The sequence below is a fragment of the Pseudopipra pipra genome, chromosome 14 (assembly GCF_036250125.1).
Source record: "Pseudopipra pipra isolate bDixPip1 chromosome 14, bDixPip1.hap1, whole genome shotgun sequence".
Lineage (NCBI taxonomy): Eukaryota > Metazoa > Chordata > Aves > Passeriformes > Pipridae > Pseudopipra > Pseudopipra pipra.
In genome coordinates this window covers 2,540,608-2,562,090 of record NC_087562.1, presented here as the reverse complement: position 1 = coordinate 2,562,090, position 21,483 = coordinate 2,540,608, and the positions used below count along the sequence as shown (strand labels likewise).

The 21,483-nt window shown below is 44.1% G+C and overlaps 1 protein-coding gene across 7 annotated transcripts; it reads left to right on the top strand.

Moving 5' to 3' along the window:
- Positions 1-1,144: 1,144 nt before the first annotated feature.
- NUTF2 (nuclear transport factor 2) lies at positions 1,145-21,337 on the top strand. 7 transcript variants are annotated; one of them, XM_064670838.1, is made up of 5 exons: positions 1,145-1,250; positions 7,958-8,082; positions 9,981-10,052; positions 14,083-14,181; positions 20,791-21,337. In XM_064670838.1, exons 2-5 carry the CDS (start codon positions 7,984-7,986, stop codon positions 20,902-20,904), a joined length of 384 nt encoding a protein of 127 aa, XP_064526908.1. In that variant the 5' UTR covers positions 1,145-1,250; positions 7,958-7,983; the 3' UTR covers positions 20,905-21,337. The 7 variants fall into 7 exon arrangements, with proteins under 7 accessions (XP_064526908.1, XP_064526913.1, XP_064526914.1 ...); XM_064670843.1 differs by lacking the exon at positions 1,145-1,250 and adding an exon at positions 1,936-1,954; XM_064670844.1 differs by lacking the exon at positions 1,145-1,250 and adding an exon at positions 1,987-2,357.
- Positions 21,338-21,483: the final 146 nt, after the last annotated feature.

The following is a 21,483-nucleotide window of genomic DNA, read 5'->3' as shown; positions in this document are numbered from 1 at the left end:
CTGAGCTGTGTACCCAGGCGTGGTGCAAATTTCATGAGATCTTGTGCAGTTTTCCTCTTCTCCCAGAAGAAGCTCTCCAGGAGGGAGAACTGAATTCTGTCCACCTCTGTGAAGCACCTGGAGCTTTCATAGCCAGTCTCAATCACTACTTGAAGTCCCACCACGTCCCTTGCCACTGGAATTGGGTAGCTAATACTCTAACCCCGTACCATGAAGCCAATGACATGCTTATGATGATCATGGATGACTGTCTGATACCAAATATGTTGCCTTGGTGGTACTTTGGCCCAGATAACACTGGGGAGACTGTGGCAGACTAGTAGAGAAAAGACTCTTGGTCGGGTATGAGAAGTGACAACACTGACTATGTGGATGATTATGATTCAATTTATTGCTAAAACAGTAATCTAAACAGTGTCAATGCAGTGTATAATATAAGCAGAAGAAGAAAACATCAGACCACATCACCTTCTAATCTTGTTGTGCCCAAAAGCTTGAGCCTTCCACCCTGGGGTGCAGTGTGTCCCTCCAAGGGCCCTGTGACCTAAATGAAGGCTCCTGTGCCCTTATGAGTCCCCCCTGCTGCTGCTCGAGGGAGCACAGGTTTGGGCCTCCAGTGAGACCCAATCCATGCTTTTTAGACCACGTATCTTCAAACATTCAGAAATATTTGTTTAGCATTTATTTGAAGGCCTTTTCCTACCGCCCCACACCTCCTGTGCCAACTTCTTCCACTGCAACTTCTTCCACTTCTTCCACTTACACACCCACACAGGGCCCACAGCCTTCAGGGTGGGCACCCTTCTGGCCCCCTCTTTGGGATCCAACCATATCCCAGAGGGGTATAACCCCGTCCCAGAAGGATGCAGCCCTGTCCCAGAGGGTACAATCCCGTCCCAAAGGGATACAACCCTCTCCCCGTTACTCTCTAGGAACAAATCCCCTCCCGTCCCCGCCCCTCCGCGCTCCGCCACGATCCCACAATGCTCCGGGGCGCCGCCGCGGGGCCAGCGGCGCGCGGGCCCCTTCCCTCATTCAAATGACCCACCGCGGGCGGCGGCGCGGGGTCTGTCGGGAGTTGTAGTTCCTCCCCGCCTCACCCGGTGCGCGTCCGGCGTCCGGCGGGACTCTCTGTCCCGGCATGCCGCGGGGCCGGGCGGAGCGGGGCGGGGCGGGAGCGCGGGCGAGGGAGGCTGAGGGGGCTCGCGCCGCGCACGGGGCCGCCGCCGCCGCCATAGTGGGAGCCGCGGGTGAGTGCGGGGGGCGCGACCGGCACCGGGACCGGGGCGGCACCGGCACCGCCCGCGGGCCGGCGCACGGCGCCGCCACACCCCGCGCTCGCCCGCCGCGGGCCCGTGGCCCGGCCCCAGCCCCGCCGCGGGGCGCTGCCGGCAGCCGCGGGCCGGGCGGGGCGGCAGCCGCCTGCCGGAGCCGCCCTGACCTTCCCCGTCTTTGAGGCGCCGGCAGCGCGGTCCCGGAGGGGCGGCGGCGGCAGCGGGGGGGAGCCGGGCCGCTGGCGGGGTTGGCGGGGCCCCGCATGTGGGTGGGCGGGTGGGCGGGTGGGCGGGCGGCCCTGGCCCAGCTCCCCCGGGGGGAGCGAGGGGCCCCGGGGCACTGATGGCTCCGGCGGGGCCGGGGGTGACGGGGAGGGGCGGGATGTGCCTCACCGGGCTCCGGGCGCTGCCGCCGCGACCCTCCGGGCCACCGGGGCTTCTCCTCGGCCTGGCGCCCGCCGGTGCCGCTGCCTTGCCTTGCTTTGGCTCGGTATCGCAGGGAGCAGGGGTAGAGGGGCTGAGCCGGGAGCTGCGAGGAGGTGGTTTGTGTAGCCCAGAGGGTGTGCTCGTGCTCGGAGTGGTTTTTTTGATGTTCTTGCTGTTTTGTGTCTTGCCAGAAGGTTGTGCGAGGACTGAGGTTACCTGACCCGGCTGAGTCTTTGTCACACTGGAAGCAAAGGGTTCGTGCTTCCTTGGAATAGAACTAGCAAAGTGCATGTGCTCAGTGATCTGCTGCAGCCGTCTAGTTTTTCACTTTGAGTTGCCAGTTTCCAGTATGTTCTACAGGAGATAATTTTTTTTCTTCACCCCTCTGGCTGTTGTCACTTTTTAACTTTAAAAGCAATCAAAACCTGCTAAGGTCTCCAGTAGCAAGGACGCTGTGTTGCATTCAGTTAATATGACAGGGCTTTCTGAAGACATTTAAGTGCCTAAGACGCCGTTCTTGCAGTCCCAAGGTTAACTTCCTGTCCGAGGCAGGCTGTTATAATGCTTCAGCTCATTTGAAGTCCATAATTTCCGGTGTAATTGTATCTTTTAGAGTTGGACACAGTGTATTGCAGTTGAGCTGGAAAAAAAGCCCAGGTAAATGCTTGAACAGGAACTGGTTGCAAAACTGTTGCTTGAAAGTTAAATCTGATTCCTTAATCAGCTGCCTTCTCAAGTTGGTACTCTTTTGGCTTCTTGAGGAGTTGTGTTCAAGCAAAGTTTGTGTGTTGTGACTTTGAGTTTTGTTTTAGCAGCAACAAAAAAAAGGCATTTCACAGATCTCCACATAGAAGTAGCAAAATTACTGTATGTAGTGAAAAGCCTCATCTCATTTAAATTTTGGTGATATTTGGGCTCTCTTTGGGACTGTTTAACTATTTTCCCACTGGAATCCTAATCATTATTTCATGTCTAGATGCTTGCAAGTTATTTGCTAGATGATTTGAAATGTATTTGCTTAACATCTGTGTTCAGGTCTTTAGAAAAATGCAAATGGTAACAACTTTCTGCAGTTCTCTCTGCTGGGATTTCTTTTGTCCCTGTTAATAATAGGGTTATCTAGTTATTGCAAGAGTAGATTATGGTTTGTGTAGGAGTTGCAATATATACTAATAGCTTGTAGCAATAATTCTTTTTGGTTGTTTTAAAACTCTTAGACATTGTGGCAGCTTTTGGGGATAATGTTTTGTTACTGTGTCTGTAAGGTAAAGAAAAACACGATGTAGCAGTTCTCCCTTCTGATTCCCCAGTGCCTCCTCTGTTATTTTAAAACTGAGCACTCTTGGATTCATCCCGGGGAAAGGAAATGTGGCTCGGGAAGTTCAGCCTTGTAAACTTGAATTCGGTTTTTGGCTTGCTTGAAAGATACCGTGCAAAAAAGGCAGATGTGCAGCACTGTGGCTCTTGCTTAACAACAAGACATTCTGTCTTCCTCTCCAGTTATGTGTAATATATGCCTGGATGTTTGAAAATCGTCCTGACTGACTCTGTGACTCTTGTGTTGTCAGGTTGCAGTTAGGATGAGCATCAAGCTGCAGGCACAGTGAAAGCTTTCCCAGAGTCCTCCCCATGTGGTTTGTGTACCAGTGGCCTTACACTTGCTGGTGTCTCTAACCAAAAAAAAAAATACTTCAGGTTGGCATAATTCCTGCATTAATTTGTTTTAATGAAGTTGGAATAGAGGAATAAAAAGACTAAGAAGGGGGAAGTACATGTATTTCCCAGAAGGAAATAATCTGCACTTTGTCACCTTGTGATTCTTTCTTCACCCTTCTCCCTTCCCATCCTCTTGCTGTTCACTTATCTAGACTTCATTATTTTTAGATCTAAAAGTGTATTTAGAGTAATGTAATTTCTTGCACAGCACAGCTCATAGCAGTGGAGGTCTCTGTTGAAATCAATAGTTTCTGATTGGCCTGGAGCTGTAGTTTGCAGAGGGTTTGCCCCATGGATCAGTCAGCTACTGTGGAGATGATTGTGAAAATACCTGAGAGAAGCACTTCTTTCCTTCTGTCTCTGAATGCATCAATTTGCTCCTCAACTGGTAATTTCATAGGTTTTTAAACAGAAAGACTGACCATGAATTGGCATTTGTCAGACAGAGGTACAGTGTGAAGATAAATGGTTGATGATTCATGATGTCCCTCAGTGAGTTCCAGTGGTTCTCCATCCCTGTGTCACTGTGTGTTCTGCCTGGCATGGGCTTGTTTAGTCTAGAGAAGGCTGGAGCAGCTTCATCCCAGCCCCATCTCTGTCAGGCTGTTATCAGGAGAATGGAGCCAGGCTTTTCACAGCAGTACCCGTGGGAGAACAGCACACAAGGGGCTTAAATTGGAACAGAAGGGGTTTGGGTTGGACATGGGAGAGCTGCCCTCTGCATGAGGGTGGTCAGGCAGTGGAACAGGTTTGTCTGCTTTGAGCTGGAGGAGGTCCCTTACCACCTGCATTATTCTGTGATAATTTGCACAGCTTCTCCTGTTGGGTGTGTATCCTTTGCTAAAGGGATGATCTGTTATCAAGTGTTGGTGGAGTTGAATAGGTGACCTGCTTGAGAGATTAACTGGTCCTGTGATGCTGGATCCATTGTGTTCCTAGAAAGTGCACGCTGGAGACACTCCTGTCTTTGCAAGTTTTAGTGGAAATAGAAAAGAGACTGAAGGAAAAATAGTCTAAAGCTATTTGCTGTTTTAGTTTTTTTACCACAGTCTAAACACTGCTCACTCCTTAATCTGAGCAACCTAAAATACGTGCGTGGTAGTAAAATTGCAAGAGTATCAGGAACTGAAACAACTGAGAGCCTTGTCCTTATTTGCTCCTGTTAATCAGTAGTGAAGGGTGCAGCAACTGATGGTCTGAACCACGTTTGTTGTGAATTCCCATGTACTCCTGGACCAGCAGCACCTGTTTAAAGGCTGTGTTTGTGCTCTCTCATTACACTGATTCTCAGATCTTCCAGAAAACAAGCTTGAGTTTAACTTTGGTGAAGTGGTGTGTAGGGCCAGCTTAAATATCCAGGGAACATGGTTTATTTATGCTGGGATTACCTGCAAAATAAATATAGTCATAACTGAATAATAGAAGGCAATTTGCTCTACTAACATATTAGAATGTATTGGTTTGAGGTTTTTCCTCTTTAAATTCAGTGGTTTTTTCCTTGATGTGTTGCAGACTAGAAAGACTTTATTGACTTTATTTGCCTGTAATGGTTGTTCATCGATTCTTTGAATACAGCCTGCTTTTTAAATGTGGCAATCCCTGGCAGACCACCTGTGTTTTATTTAGCAGTTTATATTCTACTCTTGTGCACACTAGTTTTTGTTGACTTTTTCAGAAAACGTCGTATTCTTTAAGAAGTGCAGGCTTGCCATGCTGCAATTCAGAACGAGTTAATTTTTTTTTAACTGATAGGAGCAAGCTTACATATGTCCAGGTCTGATAATGCATTAAAGCATAACTGCTGATTGAAGCAATTTTTTGTTCTTTCTCCATATTGCAGGGATGTGTCTCCTAAGGACTGTGTTTCCCTTAGGAGTTATGGGCAGTGTTGGTGTGCTTGTGCTAATCTCTTACACTCAGAGCTAAGGCAGGAAGAGGGATGACTGTAGACAGGAACACTGAAGCTGGGGCAGGCAGTGGAAAAGATGCTGTATTTTTGGATTTTGTGGACAGAAAATCTTCTGCCCAAGGCCAGTGTAACCCTAGTTTTATTCCAGGTCACTCATGGCCCTTGTGAAGGCTCTGTTCCCTTCTAGGCTTCCTCTGTCTCATACCCTGATGCATTTTCCTCCTTGGTGCTGCTCTTTGCTGGGTCCTGCAGCTTCACCTGGTATTGGTGCCATCTGCCACGTGCCAGAGCAGATACTTGGGATGTGATACCTTGTAGGATGGGATTTGTAGGAATCATAGCAAGAGGTGAGTAGAGGGATGGAACTTACACTTGATGTGTCAGTGTGTGGCCTGTCAAAGGTATTGGAAAATTTGATTTAGGTGTCACTGTGCAAAAGTCCCCTGCAAAGCAACAGTCCCAGTTCTGCAGTGTCAGCAGGTACCTGTTGAAGACAAGAGTTGCTGGGAGCTGCAGCTTTTGTGCACTGTACTGGGTTTCAGCTTCATCACTGACTGCTGGGTGTTTTTTGGGGTGGGGATAAACTCTCCAGTATGAGCAGATTCCAAGAAATCAAGTGAATAATGTGAGTTAAAGTATTGCACCTTTGTGTTGGTAGCTCAGCTTTCCTGCTCTGCTTTTGTGAAGAAGCTGTTAATCAAATGGACTGTGATGTTCTTAAGTGGATGTGAGGAGGGAGGTTTGGTTTGAGGTGACAAAGGCAAGAAAATTAGTTGTCTTAAGCAAATTATCTCCTTTTCCATGGGGAATTAAGGTGGAATATCTTACACATACACAGTAGTAGCTTTCAGCAGGTGCCTTTAAAAGAACAGGTGTGCCACATCTTACATGCTTTCTAGGTTATTGCAACTTCTTCTATCTGGCTTTATATTAACTGAATATTCTTGTCTCTGTAACCAAACTTTGAGTGAACCATGGACAGATTTAACTGGATGACTCTGAAGCAATTCTGTGTTGTCCTGGTGTTTGACAACATCAGAACGTGTGCAGTCCTCCTAGCTTTGCAACAGATCTTAAAAGCCTTTTATATTACATTTATCTCATTAAAACATTGTATTGATAAGTGTATCAATACAATCTTGCATGGGTTGTGTCTCATTGAAAGGGACTGGGCTTGATGACACAGATCATTCCCATCTTGTTCTTTCTTTAGGTACATCTCTAAGCTTCTTAGACCTGTAACGACAGGCAGAAAACACAAGACAGTGTGGAGGAAAAGGTGACGAATCAGAAGAGGAAAATAAAAAACCTTTCCAGGGAGAGAGAGTGTTCAGCAAAACCATATATGAATGGCACAGGAAAGAGTAAGGTTGTAACAAACAAACAGAAAAAAAACTAGTCACAGATCATTAATTTCAGCCACATTTTTTAGCTTGTTCTCATTTCTGACAAAATCAACATTATAACTCGTCCAATTTATGCTGGTTTTTTATTTATTTAATAGAATATTACCTATCAAAATACAGATATGTTTTTAGGAGGAGATAGCAAGCTGGCATACTAATCTTTGGATTTAGACACCGTAGTTCTACTTTCCATATTTAAAATACAAATTCCTTCATTCCTTGCAGTCTCTAAGGCTTTCTCACAGTTTTAGGATTGAACAGGAGGCATCTGGTGCTTGAGTGAGGCTGTTGTGCCTTGAGGAACTAAATGAGGTGCAGGATTTTTGTGGTTTGAATTTTAGCACAATTCTTCATTCTTTCAGAGAGAGATCAGGATAAATAAAAATGAATTTGCTTTCTTGTAAAATGCAGTGGTGTAGTAAAGCCATCATCTGTGCTGATGGTGTGTGATGGTTTTTAGGCTGGGTCTGTGTAGACTGCTGTGCATCCTGTGTGTTTAATCCCTCTAGAATAGAGGGACTCGTGTTCAGAAGTGTGGGATGCCTCCGAGCTTCCAGCAGCTTCAGTGGGAGCTGCAGATTTTCACCACTGTGAAAAATCATGGTCCGTGTCTGGAAGTTACTACAGGTTCAAACATAAACAGGGAGTGTACTCCAGCCTCAGTGACAGGATAGAAGAGGATGGGCAGAAGCACTGTGTTAAGCAATGAGCTAGTGAATTAATTCCTGTTAGGTGCCATTGAAAGAACACTCTTAGATGGGCCTGTGGATGGTGAAATACCCGAGGAGCTAAATAGATGAATCAGTTGGTGTAAAGCCACTTGCAGACAATCCATATTAACAGGTCAAGTCGAAACAGCAAGTGCCTGCCAGCTTTTTCAGGTGGTGTAACTTCTGCACTATGTGAAGATAAGGTGGTATATGAAGCCAAGATGGTAACACTCATTTTTGTTCTCCTTCTCCACTTTTATACGTGAGATGTGGCCTCACACTGAAATAGCACCACAAACCAAATGCTGTAATAAGGAACTAAACCATTCAGTATCCGAGACTTTTTTATTTACAAAAGTCTAGGATACAGAGGTGAGATTTGTCCTACTTATCCCAAAGAAAAATTCAGGCCAGCTGACAGGATTTGTGTGTGCCAGTGCTAATACTTGAGCCAAGTGTTACGCTTATTCCTGTGATCCTTCTGATGATTTTGTTGTTTGTTTGTTTGTTTCACAGTCACTGGCTCTGGGTGAGGATTCAGAATGGGAGACAAGCCTATCTGGGAGCAGATTGGGTCCAGCTTCATACAACATTACTACCAGCTTTTTGATGCAGACAGGACTCAGTTAGGAGCAATATATGTAAGTATCTACAGAGAGGGGGCTGGGGCTCCCTCCCATTATCTGTCTGTGTTTCTCTGTTTTGAGGGGTGAGAATACAAATGGTTGGATAGTGGGTTTTATCCTGACTCCAGAACATCAGTCAGTGCAATCACACCCAACTTTTTTTTTATATTTTTTTTAATTTATGTTTCATTTCTCCTTTAAGCTTTGATTGCCTTATAGGCAGTCAGACTCATAAAAGCCCTGTTTGGCTGTAGACAGTGGCTTGTATTGGAGGGGGTTGGTGATGATCCTGTGATGAAATGCTCTGTAAAAGCAAACATTCTAGCCTCAGTCTGCCATTATTTACAGTCATGGATTTGCTTGGATCCCTCTTGAACTGGGATGTAATTTAAGTCCTACCCTGTGTTTAGCAGTTCTTTCAGGTGTTTCTTGGATCTCATGCTCTATTAAGTCTTGAATCCAGTTTAAAAAATGTAAAATTTGTTAAATAAATCTAAATCTAATTTAAATTTCCTCAAAAATCAGATTTTTTTATTTTTGCTTCTTATTTGGCACAAAGGAGATTTGGAATTAAAGACTGTAACTAACAAAGCCATGGAACATCACCTTTTGGTTTTGAGGGAGGATTCCTCCAGAGCATGCAGAGTGCTCTGTGTGTGGAGTTGATTACTGATGGTGAGGAATGCTGCTGGGTGGCTGAAGTGTTTCAGGAAGACACTCAAGTCTTACAGGTCTTCTAGTAGCATATCCTGTTTTTCTGACTGGTTTTTCATTTGCTGAATGAGTTGACTTTCTGCAAGCTCTTCAGGATTGAAGTGTTAAACACCCTCTGACACCTCTCCTTATACCTCAGCAGTGTCCAGCAGCACTGACAGCATTTGCTCTGGGCATTGTTGTGTTCTTGCCACCTGCCAGATTGTTGCTTTATTTTGCCTAAGAAGTTGTGTACAGAGCCTGTAAAGGAAGAAAACCAAGCAGCCTCTGTTAAAGCCACAGCTCTAAATATGAAGGCTCTTAGCAGTTTGTCATGTTGTTACCAAAATACATTCAGTCCTCAGAAGACTAATTTAAATTCCTGGAGACATGTCCTTCCACACTACGAACTCCTGGCCTTTTTTCAACCTTAGGGTCTTTCTGCCTTTCATGGAGAGAGCTGTGCACATGTATTTGGGAGGACTGTTGTGGAGGTCACTGATATGTATTGCTTTGTGGAGTTCCTAAACTGTGGAGAGAGAATGGGCCCCCATTCTGTGTGGCTAAAATGCACCAAGGTCACAATTTGTCTAAATTTGGGGAGATTTTGCAGAACTGGGCTTTTAACAATGAGCTTTTTGCCTTCAGACATGCTGTAGGAGCAAACAAATTTTGTAGCATACAGGAATGAGTTCTTGGATTTGGTTTGTATTCCTGTATCACTACTTCCATCACAAGATTCAGCTTATTTTTAGTGGTGTAATCCAAGTCAATCAAGCTTTTGTCACCTATCCCAGGCAGGGATGTGGCCAGTCACTTTTGCTGTGAATTGTTTGAGTTTAGGTGAGTTGGAATACCACCCTTGTGGTGCAACTCATTTAGTCAGTTTTCTTCATATATTTTTCTCTCTCCACATGCTTGACTTTGTGTCCATAGGATTTTTTTTGTATCCTTTGGATTTTCTTCTAAAAGCTAACTTTGATCCAAAGGCAGGAACTTTTTTGCAGGTAGGATCATGATAATGAAATGTAGTCTATTTAGTTTCTAGTTGATTGTTCCAAACTTTTTCAGTTGCTCTTGGTGGTTTCTTCCTATCTCCCTCTGAGGTAGTTCTCAAATAGCTGGATTCTAAGGATATATCCTAAATAAACAAAGCCTCTTACCAGGATTGCTTGAGAGTTACCTGAGCAGGTTGATGACTTTGTTTCTTCCCCCCCCAGATTGATGCATCATGCCTTACGTGGGAAGGACAGCAGTTCCAGGGCAAAGCAGCCATTGTTGAAAAACTCACTGTAAGTCTGTAAACCTTACTGAATGTTTTGGGAAACAGTTCTGAAGACTGTAAGATAATTGCTTCTGAAAATCTGAGTTAGTCTTGAATAAGGAACTTGTGCTTCCAACTTTGGTCTTCAGAAGATGTGAATTAATGCTACATAGTGGGGTGTTCCATTGGTGACTCTAATGGTGGAGTTTTAATTGACTCCATAGTTTGCAAGGTTATTTTGTGACTGCAATTGTATTTGACATTACTGATTTATTCTTTTTTAAAAGGTCTAATGCATAAGCTGCCTCTGATCTAGAGGAATGAAAGGTGTCTTTGCTCTTTTAAGGCATGCCAAGGAAGAAGCAATAGCAAGCCTGTTACTTGGATCTGTCTGTGATAAAGACTAGACACATAACTGCAAGGAACAACTTGTTTTCTGATACGTAAACTGCAAATAAGTTCTGTAGTGGAGAAGCTGACTTATCCTCAATGCAGATTTGTCAGCAGTTCAGATATGAGCAGGTATGGTTCAGGACTTTGCAACATGTGTTTCCTCTTCAGCAAGTGAGAGGACACTGGAATTCTGTGTTCATTTAGTTAAACTTGGAGAAGTTTTATCTTCCTGAGTAAATTCATGCTTCTGTTATAAAACTGGGTGTACTTACAAGCTGTCATGAGACTAGGAAGTTTGTTTCTCTTTCAAGATACGTGAAGGACATGCTTTTTAGGTCATCAGACAGTCTGCTCAGAGCATGGTATTTCAGACAGACGTACTTAACACTGAGAAGAAAAATCAGTGTAACTTGACACTTGTCTTGTTGCACAGCTACTGCTCCTGTCTTATGGAATCACTCCTTTCATCCAAGGCATCTTTAACTGTGAAGACCAAGGTTTGAGCTCAGGTCTGTGTTTTAGGTGCCTGTCTTGCCTTTGAGAAGGCCACACACCTCAGAAATAGCACAGCTTGCAACTTGTAGGTGAGGAGATACTCAAGCTCCAGAGTTGTTTGTTTGCGTACTCAGTGTTCTTTAGACTTCTGGGCTAGCAGCCATTTAGATACCCAACCAGCTAAGCATTTGCTTGGCCACAGTGTCTGACTGCTGCCTTGGATCCAGCCCAGTGCAGATCCAGCCCCTTTCCCACCACAGCATTGCTTCCCTGTCTGTGGTGCAAATTGAACTTTCTGGATTTATGTGCCTGCCGCAGTCTTAACTGGTGAGTGAAAACACACTACTTTGCTTTAGGGAAACTTTTCCTGACTTGTATTCATCTGCTTAAAGTAAGGAAGAAGTGCAGTGAAGTTACTGTGTGCCCTTTCACTGCCCCGGCTCGTTACTGGGCTATATCAACTTACTGTGACTGTCACCCAGCATTCCTCCCTTTGCTGTTTCAGCTTCATGTGCTCACCTACTCTGTGCTTCTGGAGCTGCTTAGTCAGTTGAGCAGATCCCTGAAAGTGTGACACTGAAATTCTTTTGCTTTCTGCAGTCCTGTGTCCCTCAGGGCCTGGCTGGTGAATCGATGGAAGCACAAACAGGTGGCGTTTTCTTTTACGTCAAATTCTTTGCTGTGTAACAGCAATGCTATGGCACCTTTTCAGTCTACTAATACAGCAGGGGAGGGTTGTGTGGGCATTGCTCTGCCAGCACTGGCAGACCTGTACCTTGTTACACTGTGGGAGGTGACACTTGTTCCTTGTGTCCTAACTGGTGCTGGGCTTGTTTCACTTACAGTGCCTGTGCTAATTATGGGCAGCTTGATTTACCATTTGAGATAATAATCATCTAGTTCTATGAACATACTGGACCAAGGAAGAAGCTGAGACAGGTAGCCTTGTTGCTAGGAGTGAGTTTATGCTACTCAACTTTATTCTTGCATAATTTCTCTTGTGTGACTTCAAGGACGATTTCATCGTTTTGCTAGTGAGAGCCCAGTCAAATTGTAGTGCCAGAGGATGCTAAAAGCCTTGGTTGTTGTGTGACTTTATGCTTTTTAGACACATTTATTTGTACTTTTCATATCACAAAATCCTCCTCTCCAGTGTAGATGGATGTCCATAAGCAGCCATCCTTTTGAGATACCCTCTGCTTATCCTAAAAATTAATGAACTTTCCTGTCAGCTACTTCCCTACTCTTTCCAGTGGGATTTCCCCCAGCACATCATGAGTAGCTCACTAGCCTGGCCAGCTGCTTGGGGTCCTTTTCTCTGAAGGGAACAGTAATAGAATCATTAAGGTTGTAAAAGACCTTGAACTGAACACCACCTTGTTAAATAAACCACAGCACTAAGTCCCATGTCCAGTTGTTTCTTGAACACTTCCAGGGATGGTGGCTCCATCACTTCCCTGGGCAGCCTGTTCCAATGCTTAACCACCCCTTCGGTGAAGAAATTCTTCCTGATGTCCAACCTGAACCTCCCCTTGTGCAGCTTAAGGCTGTTTCCTCTTGTCCTGTGGAATCGGGTACTTGAAACAGGCACTGTCTTACCCAGCCTAGTCTTTGGTTTCTTGCCACAGTTTTGCAGAGCTCTTGATTCCAAAGGATTTCCTTCCTCCTTGTTTTGTCTCCCCAGTCTTGCCTCTCTTGTCACACTGAAAGCTGAGTTCTGGACACAATTACATTCATTCCTCTTCATCCCTCTGGCTTTTAAAGGGGTCTTTTTGCAGGACTTGTTCAACAAGAAGCTGCTGTGCTGAGATGGGACTGGGCTTTGTAGTACTCTTTTTTTATAAGGAAGATGGTGCAATGTCCCAGGCTATGCTTGTGCAGGCTGTGTGGGCACATTGCACATTAAGTTTTGGGATGGTGACCCTGGAAAATAGTCTGTTGGTCATCAGTAGATAAGACTGCTCTGGATTTTTTTTTTTTTGGTTGTTACTAAATGCCTGTCCCATATTACAAACCAGTTGGCCCACTTTGCACTTCCTAGTTGGTTGGGATTGTACTCTCAGCCAGGCAGAGACACCACAAGCTTTAATAAAGGGTGTTCTTGAACAGTGAGGGCTTCTCCGCACACTTCATTTGCTTCCTCAGGCCCTGATCGTTCCACAGTTTCTGTATTCTCTGTTATCCAAAGATTTAGCTTCCTGGAATTATTCCTAGAGCCTTATGCTCATAGAGCCAAGACTGTACTTCACATCTGTGACAGTCTCTACCTCAGCCTTCTAGGACGTCTTTGAGGCTCCTTCCACTAGAGGGAAAAGCAGAATTTGTCAAAGTACATGTTTGAGTCTGCTTTGACCTGTTTTTAAATCAGGGGAATGCAGCAAAGGCATCCAAGTGCCACCTGAGGTTTGAATGACCACATGCTGCCATCCTATGCAGTGCCTGGGCTCTGGGCATCAGCCACGTGGTCACCCAGAGCCCCATCCATGCTGAACTGCCACTAAAGCATCTGGCAGTAAGGCAGCTTTTGGGAGAGCAATGCCAAAGTTGCATTTGTGTGACAGGACTCCGAGATCCCCCAGATATTTGCTGTTCACCACTTAGAATTGTCCGTGGTCGGAATGTGGACGTGGTCCAAGTGTCCACAAGATGTGTTCCTTGCACACATAACTCCAAACATACCTGAGCATCAAGGAAATTAAAAAGGGGAAAGGTGAATTGTGGATTTCAGGTCTGGAATACTGGTTCTGGCTTATCCACTTTTCCTTTCCATTCATAGCCACTTTAACAAAGAAGCAAATTCGAAGTTCTCTGGTAAACCTCAAGTATTAGATGATAAAATCTTTTAACACTGTTCAGAGCAGAGGTTGGTGCCTTCATCATATGAACTTTGAGTTTACAGCTAATCTGAAGCCCTTCAGGCAGTGCAATTAGAGTAGGAAAAGGTTCCGTTTACTATGTATGGTAACATTATTTCCTCTCTCGGTGCTTGAAAAACACAACTGTTACAATTGACCCAGCATAAGTAGTGCCCTCATTTGCAACAACTCTCTGTGCAATACTACTACAATAGACTTAACACTGCATAATGTTGAGTTTGCTCAATCTTTGTTTTGTAAGTTAAATCATTCAATTACTGTACATTTCCTTATTTTGATCTCTTTTCATTGCAGAGCCTCCCTTTCCAAAAAATACAACACAGCATCACAGCACAAGACCACCAGCCTACACCTGACAGCTGTATACTCAGTATGGTAGTGGGACAGCTTAAGGTAAACTCTTTCCATTACAGGCTAACAAGTGCTTATGTCTTAGATTTTTGCAGGATTCTGAATCATCTGATTTCTGAAAACATTAAAATGCTCTTGTGGGTGGGGAAGGAAGATGGGTAAGTTTTCATTGGGACACCATTCTTCTGCTGTTCAAGACTGTCAAGAAACTGTTCATCCCTCCAGATATCTCACACTAGATAAACCACCTGCAATTTGACAGTCACATGTTCTGTCCAGCAAAGTGCCATGACTTCTACTGTGCTTACAAATACCATGTGGGTTATAGAGGCATCATTGTTTCCCTTACCCTGATGCAGTAAGGGTTCAGTGCCCTCTGTTGCATTTAAAACCATCATCAAAGTGTTCTTGGACAGTATAAGCACATATAGTTTAACATCCTCTTTGTTGTAACGTTTGCACCGAGCTCTGATGTAGCAGACTTCAGTTGTTAGCTGACCACCCTTCAGTGAGTCCATACGTCTTCTTTGCTGTCACAGGACGCAAGAATTCAGTCCTGGTGTTAATGCAGTCCAGTACCTCTGTTGTCAAAACTAATTCAGCAGTGGGAATGCTGCCTCTGAGATCAAACACTTAGTGTTGTGACAGATTCATTGTGTGAAGAATCAGATTATTTTTCAGGCTGTAGGATGACTGTATTGCTGTGTGAGTGATACTACTGAGCCGTGTAAACTTACCCTGTCTCCCAGTATACCAGGGCCACAAATTAATTAAACTGCTTATTAATGAGAGATATTGTCCTGGAATCTGCAAAAAAAAAAAAAAAATATCCTGTGTGTAAAGTCAGCTGTAGGCAGAACTTGCTCAGGGTGGGTGATGTTTGTTTAAAGTCATGAAATTACCTGGCAGTAGTTAAAATCATCAGAGTTAGTTTGATCCAGCCATGCTGTGAAGTCAGGCCTCTCACACCATCCAGTCTTTAGAGTTACCTGAACCCAGTTTGTTTTAAAAGAGCTGTTTAGATTTCCTTTTCCTGTTAACTCTGAATGACACCTCCAGTGTCAAGGCATTCAAACTCCCACTGACACTGTACTATTTACTAAGCAAATGTAGGACTTAAAGTTTGAATCTGCTTGCTTAGCTGTTCTCTTTGTTTTGGGCTGGGCAGTTGAGAAGAGCAGTGGCCAGTGTATTGCATCCACTTTTAAACCTAACATAGGCAGCTTTGGCTCTCATTAAAGTTGCTCCTGCTTCCCAGCTGCAATTTGGATTCCAGCTTTCCTGTTGTTCAGTCCCACATGCACAACCAGAGGAAAGACAGCCACATGTGACCATGGAAATCACTGAATGGCAGGGCAGGTATGCAGGCACACATGCTGATCTCAGCTTTGCTCTTGGGTGTGCACACAACTCTGATATGACCAAGGCTTTTTGACCCAATGTCTCGGGCCAGTCTCATCTGCACCTGGTTTTGCACAGTCATGTTTTTAAGGTTATTGCATAATCATCAAGCAGATCACAGCTTGCAACAGTGATTGGTGTTGAATCCTGTGGCAAGATACCAAGTTCTTAAAGATTTTGTAAAGCTATTGGGTTTTCTCATCCATTAATACAGAGGGATTGTAAATGCAGTCCAGGAGCTTTCCATAAATACCATGAGTTGGAGTAGTATTTCCTAATGTACCGTTTTTATCCTCTGAATAATTTCAGCTTGCTGAAATTACTCAGAATAATTTAGGGATCATGTGTTAGTGCATCTAGGTATTTGGAAAGAACATACTGGCTTAAAGTGTGCCTGTTGCCATGATGGAACCAAACTTGTTTGTGAATTTTTAGTAAAAGAGGAAACATTTTTCTGCCCTTCACGTGCATGTGTCTCAAACCTTAGCTTTAAAAATCACATCATAATCCCTGGGAATGCTGCTTCTCACTGGACACGTGTCCAGAAAGTCAAAGTGAACTTAGAACTTTAACTTCATGCTTCTGCCTTGTGTGAGGCTTATACAGGTGGACAAATGAAAGATCAGTACCAGTCTGTAGCCTGATGTGAACATGAACCTGCCAGCACGTGAACCTGGCTGTCAGATGGAGTGAATTCTTCTTCTGGTGTGAACTCATACATGTTGACAGCCACTTCAGTGCTGGGCTATGTACAGTACAGTGACTGAGAGCAACCAGATTCAGGTTTGTGCATTTTAACAAGTGGCTCACCTGTAGCTCCAGTTGAGCAGGGAAGACTTTAACATGCAAACAGGGAGCTGCACACTTGTTATTTAAAGCCGCCTTCTTAATGGTGTAGCTGCTCAGCCCACATCTGTTGGTCTATAAGAAAACTGTAGAGAATTTTGCACAAGGAAGGGCACTTTCAAGACCATCAGTAGCAAAGTTTGAAGGGAAAAGCCATGCTTCCTGCTTACTGTTCAGTTATCCTTTTCATGGAACTGTGAGCCAAATTCTTCAAAGTCCAGGACAATTAATGCACATGCTTTTAATCCTCTGCAGTTTTTCAAAACTTGCATTGTTTCATGTAATGAAGGAGCATACATAATGCTTTTAATAGAGTGACCCAAGAAAATAATAGTGCTGAAATACCTGTAACATGCCCTTTCTAAGTTATCATTCCTGGCATGATATATAAATGGATTTTCTGAGGCATTAGTTGCTTGAATTGCTGGTAGTCCCAAAAGTTCAGTGGAAACATCATTCATTCTGAGAAAGCTGGGCACATCTTGTATTTCTTACTTAAACCATTGGAGGGGGGGAAATAAACCAAAGCACAAAAACTTTCACTGTAAAAACATGTTTCTAAGTAAACATGTGAAAGATCCTCTTTTAGTGGTTGCTGAGATAGGTGTTAATGTCTGGGGGGGTTTTTTATCCTTTTGAAGAGGTATAATAAATATACATCCACTTATTCTAATCCTGTTGTTTTTTATTGCTGTTCATTGTCTGGGGGCTGCTTGCTTGCTTCAACTAGGAGGAGTAAGGATGGGTTTAAGCCTTTAGGAGTGAGTTCCATTTGGTGTGACACTGCTTTGCTGATGTTCCTGCAGAATGTCACCCCCTACCTCCACTGTGCTTCACCTCGTAACATATTTCTCCTGTCGCGCTCAGGCAGATGATGACCAGGTTCTAGGCTTCCACCAAACCTTTTTGTTGAAAAATTTTCAAGGTGCCTGGGTGTGCACCAACGAAGTCTTCAGGCTATCCCTCCACAACGTTTAACCCTCTGCCTTACCTGTCTTCCATGCAGTCCTCGCTGTCCTGGTTGAGTAAGGAGTGCTCTCTTCTGTCCCTTGAGCATGGCTGTGGCTTGGCATTCTCAGAGCCGGGTGGCAGATCTGTGGCTCTCCCCAGAGTGTGAATTTTGAAGTGATTGCTGCAGAATTAATTGTGAATAACTAATTGTTATGCGGTGTTTCCTAGTCTTAAAAGGAAAAGGAAATTTGCAATTAAAATCACTGGATGTTTTTGTAATGCATGCTGATTACTTAAAGCATTGCTTAAAGCCTGTTAAATGAGGCTTAACATGTGAAAGAACCCGCAATCTGAAGTAATTAGCCTTTCCTTTGAGGTGAGGGTTGTTGCAACACTGCAGTTCAATCCACAGTTGCTGGGGATGCTGGTGAAGGAGTAAAACTGTCTCTGACCAGACAAGAGGAGGAAAGTTGTGCAGCTACATTTGGATTGCAAAGCAGTCTTGCATCTAAAACTCTGACGTGACCTGTGGCTCTGTGAGCTGAGGACTTTCTTTTGAGCCTCCAGGTCAGAAGGGATGTAGAAAAACTGGAAGAGGTCAAAAAGCTGCCAAAATTGTAGGTGTTGAAGAGCTTGTGGAGCTGGGAGAGGAGGTGGCTACGGGTAATGGGCCTGAAATGTGGGTAGAAAATAGTTGAATACTTCCAACAACCTGAGAGCAAACTCTTCATGGTGGTGCCAGATGATGGAACAAGGGACAGTGGTTAGAAACCACAACTTGGGAGATACGGATTGGACACGAGGGAAGATTTTTGATACTCCAAATTTTGGGAATGGACTATAAAATATTTACCCTATCTTAAATACAGTCTAGGATTTTCCTTGTTTTTCAAGTATACTGCTCTTTTGTGCTGTGAAGACATAACATGAAAGGAATAAAGAAAACAATAATGTATGACTTCATTGTGGGAATTTGCCATCTGTACCACAGCAAGTGTTTTGGGAAAGAATTCCCTTTTAATCTTTTTTTCACGTGTCTGGTCCTGAATTGCTTAAGAAAGGAGGAAATTTTCCTCAAGCCAAAGTACCAAGAGCTGCAGTGCTTTTGCCAGAGCCTACTTAGGCTTATCAGAAATTGAGGAAACCTGCACTAAGCCAGACTGGTGGTGGTATTTTTTTTCCATAGGCATATTTTAAAACCTGCTCATGTCAGTAATGACAAGGTCCAATTTGGTGTGAAAACTGCTTGTGAAAACAACTTGTAATAGATGCCTCAGTGATCCACAATGAAGAGACCACAGGGCAACTGAGGGCTGAGAACCTACCAACTCCCAAGCAGCAGTGAGGCTGTACTGGGATGTGCTACATTTGATACCTGGGAGAAGGTGCCAAAGGCACAAACCCCCAGGTTTCAGGGCCACCTCTCATCATTTGTTTCAGGCCACCTCTGCAGCACTGACACCGAGCCTCTCTTCTGGGCAGATGTGGCAAGGATAATACTTCCCTTGAAATAATTGGCACGACTGCTGTTGTAGGTGCTAATCAACTAGATGGGCTGGGCTAATCCAGCCTAATTGCTTGTGTGCACACTGGGCTCCTTACTCATGCTCAGGGAGGTGTGTGCTGAGGAGCCAAGCTGCCCGGCTCCTCTGTTGGCACTTGTCTTGCTTGAAGGATTTTTCTTTCATTCATTCATCTCTTGAACACTGACTTGCTTATATTTCTGGCCTTGTTGCCTTCCTAACTTCTGGCTGTACTAGTTTCCTTCATGGTTTTATAGTAATTTTTTTGCCTTGCCCAGCTGATGCCAGTGCTGATGACATTTTTGCAAGCTACAGGGTTGTACTCAATTTACTTTCTTCAGTAGGAAACTGTCTGGTAGCTGGATCATTTTTCTTGTCCTTTTCTGACATTTTAATTTTAATTTTTTTTTAAAGATAAGAAATGCATGTTTGATATGTGGGTGTTGGTTCTCTGTTCCTTCCCCAATAACTGCTAACCCTGTGCTTACCTTAATAGCTTTTGGGCACTCAGCTGGTTTAGTAAATAAATATCCATTGTTATTTCAGTATCACTTTCCTGAGGGGTGAACCTAGGGCCCTTTTTGGTTTTCCTCTGTGAATTAGCATACACTTACTGAAACTGCCCTTCATCTATGCCATTTAACTTCCTGGGCAGTTGTCACTGAAATCCTTGCAGTGGTTTTTGGATCTGAATGCTTCTTTTCCATGCACTTGAACCCACCACTTCTCTGGTAGACTTGCTGTTCTGTGATATGACTCTTGTCCTTTGCAAGTTGTTCCTCAAAGCTGACTTGTTTCACAGTCCATTTATCACATAAGTGAATATTACTTCTTTTTTAGTAAAATTCCTTTTTTATTTTGTAGTTTGCTCTTCACATTTTCACTTGCTGTTCTTAGTGAATAGCAGAGCACTGCCAATGAACGTTCAGCGCTTTGACAGCCTGTTTCATGTGCTGCTCTGGCTGCTGCTTGTCAAGGCTCTTTTTTATGCATTTCCCCCCTTTTCTGAAGGTGAATAGTCACGTGTTGAAAGAATAAAGCTTAAAATCCTCCAAAAATGCTGAATTGAACACGCTGCAGCCAGTATCAGAAGATTGTTTTGTAGCCTGGTCCTGTGCACTGTTCAGATTAAATCCCGTTGTGTGATTTCCAGCTGACTGATTTGGGAATCATTTGTGTTATTTTGAGGATTTAATTCCTGCATGATGCCTCTGAGAAGGTAAATAAATACTAGGTGGGAGAACTGATCTCCCTCTAATACTATTTTCTGCTTTTGTAGTAATATTGTAAATATCCAGGTACTACACTGGAATGCCCAGACATATTGTCAGAGGCAGGAGTGGAGGCACTGCTGCAGAGATTCCCTGTGCTTAGAACACATGGTTGCAGCTCTGGCAAATATTTTGCTCCCTTCCAGCTGTTCCTAGATGGCAGAAGTGGGATGGACTAGGTTGCTGGCCAGCTGTACCTGCTGTGGGAATGCTTTCAAAGCCCAGAGCATTGTCTGGCTCATTCAGGCAATGCTGTTAATGCCAACTTCTACAGAAACTCCCTTCTGTCATCAACCCAAATGCAGCAGATAAAAACTGAACCAGCTTGCTTCCTGGGCAAGGCATTTGTGATTTAACACTGAGGGAGGCATGTTCTGTCAGTGTGGTGAAGCCATGGAGTGACATGTCTGCAGGTCTTCCAGGAACCCCCAAATTCGGGTGTTGGTGCAGGATTTCTGTGTCACTGGGCACTGGGTGTTTGTCTGCAAAGCCCCTTGGAACAGACGCTGGTGGCATTAGTGACTCCTGAGGTTCTACATCTCTTACAGCATGTGCCGTCACTTAATGTCAGCTTTAAGTCATCTTATCATGAGTTTTGGAATAAATTTCTCAAAAAAAGAGTGTTTTGACCTTTTTTTCCCCCCCTTCTCTTTCCACAGGCTGATGAAGATCCTATCATGGGGTTCCACCAGATATTTCTATTAAAGAACATCAACGATGCCTGGGTTTGCACCAATGACATGTTCAGGCTAGCATTGCACAACTTCGGCTGAGCTGCCCAGCCCGAGGCTCCCGTGCTTTTTTTTTCGTTTTGTTTTCGTTTTCCTCCTCTCCTCCTAACTGGTATTATTCACACTCACGGAACATTCCAAATATCATACACAAACCTGCAGCACTGCAGAGCGTGAGCAAGCAAGACTTGTGACCTGCCCTTCTGCTGAGTTTACATTGTCACTAGATGAGTTTCTTGTGCATGATGTTTGGAAGTTAGACTTAGCTGCATTTGATAAAGAGAAATTTTGTGTTGTACCAGCATGCCTCGGAAAGAATTTATAATGCAAAAGGTTGTTGTTTATGTACTGACAAGATGCTCTTATAACCCAAAGAAATGAAAGAACAGCAGCCTGTACAGCCCAGTTATTGATTTGTTCAGATGTTTCAATGCTACGTTACACAATAAAACAGAGATTTTCTTAAAAGTTTAAATTGTTTTAATGAGTTGGCTATGGACTGTGAGTTGGCTATGGAGCGTGTGGTGCTGCTGGCTGTGGATATCCTGTGTCCGCCTGGTGGGGAGATGCTTGCAGGCTGAACCTGGAGCTGAACAATGCCTGGAGCTTTACCAGAGACTG

Excerpts from the sequence above, each read along its gene's own strand:
- NUTF2 (XM_064670838.1), top strand. The coding sequence starts at position 7,984 with ATGGGAGACAAGCCTATCTGGGAGCAGATTGGGTCCAGCTTCATACAA. Across the intron at positions 8,083-9,980 it reads CTCAGTTAGGAGCAATATAT|ATTGATGCATCATGCCTTAC; the intron begins GTAAGTATCTAC and ends TTCCCCCCCCAG. Across the intron at positions 14,182-20,790 it reads TGGTAGTGGGACAGCTTAAG|GCTGATGAAGATCCTATCAT; the intron begins GTAAACTCTTTC and ends CTCTTTCCACAG.